A 7,110-nucleotide genomic window follows, 5' to 3' on the forward strand; every position below is an offset into this window, starting at 1 on the left:
GGTGTAGAATCAAAACAAGGCCTGCATGTCGCTTATACTCTGTTTAAAGGGAGGGCGGGTGTTGTTGTGATATATTGCCCCTCTTGGCACAAGCATATGGGTTAGGGCCAATACACGCAACCCAGGTGGTTCATTAAGAATGCAGGTTAAGTGGATTGTATAGAGTTTGGCACACAATCAATAAATTAGGTGATTGCTTCAGCATGTATCCCATTCAACCTATATCATTTTCAATGCTAAGCTTTTGAAAGTGAGTTGAGTGGGGTGCAATAAGTAAATAAGCAACAGTGGATCTGCTTTACCTTGTTGCCAAATTCTGTACAGATCCAATCAGATCACATGCTCAACACATTCTTTTGGTCTGGTGAATTTTTGGTCCTCACAAGGCATCCATCATCCATATCAATGCAAGATCAGGACCCATAAGCAAGCTGCCTGAGTAATACTTGCAGGATCCACATGATTGATCTGGTTGGGGATTTCAGTTTTGCTCCATTTGCTCCCTATGGCATGGGTGGGTATATATAGAGGGGGCTTCTGACATAGTCTCCAAATCCTAAGCTTCTAAATATGATATAAGCACACACACACACACACACACACACACACACACACACACTGTGGATGTATCTGAGTGTGCTATTTCAAATAATCATACCGTATTTAGCAGCTCAGGAAATAGGACACCCATGGAGGCCTCAGAACCAAATCCTGTTGGCTTAGAAGGGTCATCATCTTTTTTATTACTGATGAGAAGAAGGGGATATTGGCCTCACTCTTTTAAACACTGGTTCCAAAAGCCACTTTCCTAGGATGTTGATAGCAGAATGAGCCTTTACTGAAGGGCTATCCTTTCCCTTGAGAGCTGAAGCAGCCGCATCAACGGGACACTACCAAGCTAAAATGCCAGTCTATGAAGAGCAGTCCAACCAGGAGTCTTATTGCCTCCTTGACTCAAAAGAATGGATCTGATTCTGATGTGTGAGGTTGGCCAAATTCTGCTACCATATTGCCCATTTCCCCAACAGATTAGCCCACTGGGAGTAGACCTGGATTGTATTTACTCTAAAGCTGAGGAATATTGACTCCACCACATGACAGCAACATCCCAAAGGAAGCCTTAACGTCCAAGCCATGCGTTGCATGTATCCATCCACAGCCATCTCCTCAGCTGGGGCAACTCCGTCAAGACTCATTTCCATGGGCCAACTTTGCCCACACCTGAACAAATGACCTTGGGCTGGCATTATCGTATAAGCCCCATCACCACCAGAAGACGCAAGTCAACAAAGTTCAGACAAAGTCATTGGCACTCTATACTGTTGCATCTTAGCTGTGGATCTCAAACTATCTACGCCTCCAAGCACTGTGAGCAATATTTGTTGTGGGTCTGAGCTTACATTTGCCTAACAGTGTCACCCAGCAATGTTTTAGTCACAAATAAGCCTGGCCATCTCTGGTCAGATGTACATCTCTGCATATGATACCACTATGAATAAATTACCAGTTCCTCCCTACATGTGGAAGACAGGTGTGTACTCTTCATATCACCTTTCCTGGGTTGCACCCTCATGCAAGCAAACACCTAGGGCATTTGTCTTGGTTATCAAATTTGTGGTCGGCCCACATCCATCCCCAACACATTCCCTTTCTCCCCCTTTTATGTCCACAAATCTCCTTCAAGCCACTGGAGAATCTAGAAACACTATAAACAGGTATACTCTATAGTCTACTTAAGAAAATAGATATATTTTTGTGTATTAAATATTAAGATCCATGCAACAAATATCCATGCAGCTTTACTGTAATACTGGGTTAAATTTCACTGCAGTATAAATATATTCTAGGCCACAGCTTAGTTGCTCCAGCATTTGAAACAAGATGCTTTTCAGTCCTGAATATGTTGGTGACCCCCAAACCAGCAAAAAATAATAATACATGTGTTCTTTAAAAAAAGAAATGTCTCCAGGCTCTTGATGTATCTCTACCAAAGCAACAGAAAATGTCCTACTAAACAGTGCCTCCCGCGAGCCTCACACTGGCGTGCTGCAGTGGATGAATCCAATGCAGCATTTTTGGTTCAGAAGCATGACCCTGCATGGTACATTCTCCCTTTGGCATTTCTGATCTGGAAATCTGAACCTTAAAGTAATTTGGATGGATGTTCCATTAATTAAACTATGCATGACCTTTTGTATAATTCCTGAAGCTTGAAAGCTAGATGTATAGTTGCATACTATTTCCTTGGGATATATTTTTGCATGGGCTGAGTTCTATATTAAATTATCTTTATGCTAGTTGGCATTTGTTTGTTACTGTTGTTTACATGGGGAGGTGGTTTGTTTTGTTTTTCTCCAATGCCTTTCATTTGATATTGTGACATAATTTTGCTTTAATTGTGCCATACAATTGGAAAACCAGAAGTCTGTGATGGGGAGGAGGGGTTGCATGAAAGCTTATTGAGCATCAAATGTTAAAAAGAGTCACTTACACGACTATTGCTTCCCATGCAGAACCAATACACGTTGTAGAACATTTTGTATTAACTACAATGCAAGGTATTATGCAACATCTGCAATTGTTCCACTCAAGTTTTAAATAAGTTATTAGGGTTGTTTTATTATTATTATTATTAGCTAGACATCAGTTAGCATTTTGGTTATATTAACATAGTTTGTGTTAGCTAGGGTGCAGTTGGCTGTTTTCAAGTTCTCCTCTCTAAAGTCCTCATTGCTATTATTCACACCTTCTTGTATCTCCATATAATCAGACTTACTAATAGTGGAGGCACTTCTGCTTTTCTTTAGGTCAGGGGAAGAAGGGATCTTTGGGCAGCTGGTGACTTGCAAGTATTGAGCTTGCTCCTCTCCCTCTGTCTCACGGTGATAGAAGTAGTTGAAATTGGACACTATAACCGGCACTGGTAAGGCAATTGTTAATACACCTGCAATGGCACACAAGGAACCAACTATTTTCCCACCTATGGTCGTGGGGACCATGTCTCCATAGCCAACTGTTGTCATGGAAACCACGGCCCACCAAAAGGCATCAGGGATGCTGGGAAACTGAGAATCGCTCTCGTCGGCCTCTGCAAAGTAGACAGCACTGGAGAAGAGAATGACACCAATGAAGAGGAAAAATATCAAGAGGCCCAGCTCCCTCATGCTGGCCTTCAGGGTCTGTCCGAGGATCTGCAATCCCTTGGAGTGCCTGGAGAGCTTGAAGATCCTGAAGACCCTCACCAGGCGGATCACTCGAAGGATGGCAAGAGACATTGCCTGCTGACCTTGTTGGCCATCTTCTGGTTTCTCAGCCAGTTCCGTTCCAAGTGTGATGAAGTAGGGGATGATGGCTACAATGTCAATGATGTTCATGATGTTGGTAAAAAAGCCAGCTTTGCTGGGGCAGGCGAAGAATCTCACCAAGAACTCAAAGGAGAACCAAATGATGCAGAGCGTCTCCACTATAAAGAAAGGGTCTGTGAAAGATGTTTGCTGCTGAGACCCCATAGTGCTATTGGAGTAAGAGCTTGGGTTGCTACTGCTGCCATGCATCTCATCATTCTCATCCCGGAACACAGGCAAAGTTTCCAGGCAGAAGCTTACAATTGAGATCAAAATGACCATGACAGAGACAATTGCTATAATCCTGGCTGGCCCAGAGCTTTCTGGATACTCAAACAGCAGCCACACTTGTCTCTGAAACTCATTCTCTGGTAAAGGCCGCTCTTCTTCCTTGATGTAACCTTCATCCTCCCGAAACATCTCCATAGCTTCCTCCCCAAGTTCATAAAACCTTATCTCTTCTGAGAAGATGTCTAAGGGGACATTAACAGGCCTCCTCAACCTGCCACCAGACTGGTAGTAGTACAAAATAGCATCAAAGCTGGGTCTGTTTCGGTCAAAGAAATACTCATTCCGAAGGGGATCAAAATATCTCATTCTCTTTTTAGGGTCTCCTAACAAGGTCTCTGGAAACTGAGCAAGTGTCTTGAGCTGTGTTTCAAAGCGCAGTCCCGAGATGTTGATGACCACCCTCTCGCAACATTCATGGTCAGTTTCTGGGTTGTAGGTGTCCTGAGGATGACCAGGCAAAGCTGCTGCTTCATCTGTGGGATCTCCAGTGGCAACTGTCATATTTAGGCCTTTAAGCTAAACTTTTCTGAATGTCTGGTGGTGGGATGAGGTTCAGGGGGACTCTAACACCTGCCAGAAGGGTCTGCGCATGGGCTTGGAAGTGGCTCATGAAAACGTAGAGAGGATGTAAAGGAAGCCTGTCCAGCTGAAAGAGAGAAACAAATAGCACCATGAGCATTAGCCCCCTCTTTCTTCACAATGTATACAAAACATAAATGGGTTGCTTTTAATTTGCATCCTCAAGCATAGTCTAAAAATACTCCCATCACCCCATGCTATGCCATTTAAGGAAGGGCTAAAAGAAACAAGAATAAATGAAGGGTGCTTTCTCCCTGGCAAACATATCACACAACATAAGTGGGGGTTATTTCTCCCCCACGGCCAACAGTTTATTCAAAGAACTTCAAAGGCTGCCTAGAGTTTGCTCCTGCATTGAAGTGTTAAGATTTGCCCATGTGGCACCTGGGACTTGAGCATTCAACTCAAGGAATACCCTGGTGACTCAGAGGTAAACATTAAGCACCCTGTTTCATCAAACAGCATCGTGCACATTTAACATGCTGCATCCCTACCTTAATCTCTTTTGACTTTTGCAGTCCAGTCTCCCTCCCTTTCCTTCCTTCCTCCCACCCCTCCTTCTCCGCTGTTTTCTAGTGTGCAAGTGCTCTTTGCTAGCTTTCCCCTGCTGCATTTCTGTGCTGAGGCTCCTCTCTTTACAATTGCCTAAGGAATAAGAGCAAGCAAAAAACAAGGCACACGTTTACCTTGATGGAGGAGAGCTCAGTGTCTCTCACACTGACTCCCTGACCTTAGAGAGAAACACAGAGGTTTCCAAGATTCCCATAAGTTCCTCAGGCAATATGGTGAGCCAGAAAGAAAGAAAGAAAGAAAGAAAGAAAGAAAGAAAGAAAGAAAGAAAGAAAGAAAGAAATTTGCAATGAGGTTTGCAATGAGGTGGTGACTGGAAAGAATTTTTGGTAGTTCTTGTAGCCCTTTGCTCAGGGCAGTGCCTGTCTGAATTGAAATCCTTCTGTATGATAGTGGAAAGATGCTATACTCAGCAAAAAACAAACAAACCCTGATGTCCCCAGTGTCCTCAAGAGGTGTGACGTTGCCTGGAAAACCAGCAGTAAGACAGTGCTGGATGAGATTTAAAACAGCATCTGCAAAGAACACCAGGACGGGGGTTGTTTGTTTTTGTCCAAATGTAGCCCTTCCCTCACAGAGCTGTATTGCAAGCTCTAGCTATCTTGGATGAAACAAGGAGATCAACTGTGGTGGCATAAAAACAGAGCTATATTTCTCTCACACAGAGACACAAACACACACTCTTTCCTTTCACACACACACACACACACACAGAGAGAGAGAGAGAGAGAGAGAGAGAGAGAGAGAGAGAGAGAGCTGTATATTGCTGAGGGTAGAAGTGGTAGTCTACACACCATTCGGCACTTGTGTCGGTCTATGCAGCTTGGGTGGCGCAGGGTCCTCTGCAGTGTGGTCTCCCTCTTGATCTTCCTCCTCTCAGCAAGAGAAACAGTGCAACACGCTCTCTGCCATGCAGAGCTCATCCAGCTGCGGCCGGGTCCACATCAAAGAAGCTCTGGACTTCATTCCGCATGCAGGACATGTCCTGGAAAGGCTTGGCCCTCCTAAGCCCCTGAAGAAGACCCCATGTGGGCTCGAGGTCTCAGCCAGAAGCCCCCGCTGAGATTTCCATGTCCTTAGCACAATGCAGCATTGCCAGCTGTCCAGCCTCTGGCTTGGTCTAAGTGGATGCCCACCTCACTGATAGCCACAGGAGACTATTCAGTTCTCTTCTCAGGATACTGCAATTTTTTGGTGGGTTTTTTGCCTTCTTGTTGCTAAGCCCAACCAAAGGATTTTTGCTCCCCAAGAGAGACTCCCTGGCATCCCATCCTCAGCAGTAGACAGCCGCCTTCCTTAACCACTCAGAGTCAGGATTCAAGAACTAAGGGAGGGGAGGCAAATGAAATACCACCTTTTAGTCTTAGTCCTTAAGACAGAGATTTTTGCATGCACCTGACCTGTTATCTTTCTTGATGCCCATCACCATCATCATCCCTTCAGGGTGTGCTTCAGATTCTCCATTCCCTGGATTTCCCCCTTGTCTCCTGTCTCCTAGCCTCCCTTCTCCTTGTGCATTAGAAAAATAGTACAACCCTGACAAAGCTTGCAGCCTTCAACTGCTATACTTAACCCCTTGTTTACCAAGGCAAAATCATAGACAGTTATCATATGCTCCATTCTCTTCCCCCCTCCCTCCCTCCCTCCCTCTGCCTCCTCCTTCTCCTTTGAATTGCTAAGAGAATCCACCCCCCTTGGGAACGGAGGGTTTTTAAGGCAATATTTCTGAATGCCAAATGGGAGGCATCGTTTACAATCAACCTGATGTGCACAAAATGGAACAAAAGCAAAATCTAACCTTGGTTTTTATATTGTCTCTCCCTCCCTCCCTGCCTCCCTCCCTAATATCACACAAAGTCAAGGTGAATCATCAGCAAATGAGAGAGAGAGAGAGAGAAAATCTTCCAGCAGGTTAATTTTTATTTTGGCATCTTAATAGTGATGGAAATTTTCATTATACAAATGTTATAGTGTCGTCTGTGCTTATCATATTTTAAATTCCTCCTCCAGTCTAGGTGCTATTCAATATTTCATGCATCTTTGATCCGCAGTTCGTAGAAGGACATACATATATTTGTTTGTGTGTGTGTGCATGTGTATTCTCATGCATATAGATTTAGCTAACGAAGATGTATTGGGGTCTTTGCAGTGCGTGAACCACATCAGGTAAATGCCTGCAGGGGTGCGGCGAATGGATGAAATCAATCACTGGACAGGCATGAGGCAGGCCACACACTACAGCAATGTTCAGCATAATCTCCAGAGGCAGTGAGGTGCACACACCAAGGGAAAGGCTGTGTTTGATTTACCCTTTTCATTCAAAATA

General features: G+C 44.3%; 1 protein-coding gene across 3 annotated transcripts; it reads right to left on the minus strand.

Moving 5' to 3' along the window:
* Positions 1-612: 612 nt before the first annotated feature.
* On the minus strand, positions 613-6,322 carry LOC309343600 (potassium voltage-gated channel subfamily A member 2). Of its 3 annotated transcripts, none has more exons than XM_081865301.1 (2): positions 6,185-6,322; positions 613-4,281 (listed from the first exon to the last, which is right to left on the minus strand). In XM_081865301.1, the coding sequence occupies exon 2, from the start codon at positions 4,134-4,136 to the stop codon at positions 2,637-2,639; it is 1,500 nt and encodes a 499-aa protein (XP_081721427.1). In that variant the 5' UTR covers positions 4,137-4,281; positions 6,185-6,322; the 3' UTR covers positions 613-2,636. The 3 variants fall into 3 exon arrangements, with proteins under 3 accessions (XP_081721427.1, XP_081721426.1, XP_081721428.1); XM_081865300.1 differs by having other exon boundaries at positions 5,579-6,322; XM_081865302.1 differs by lacking the exon at positions 6,185-6,322 and adding an exon at positions 4,901-5,007.
* Positions 6,323-7,110: the final 788 nt, after the last annotated feature.

The sequence above is a fragment of the Podarcis erhardii genome (assembly GCF_964252035.2).
Source record: "Podarcis erhardii genome assembly, chromosome: 6".
Classification (NCBI taxonomy): domain Eukaryota; kingdom Metazoa; phylum Chordata; class Lepidosauria; order Squamata; family Lacertidae; genus Podarcis; species Podarcis erhardii.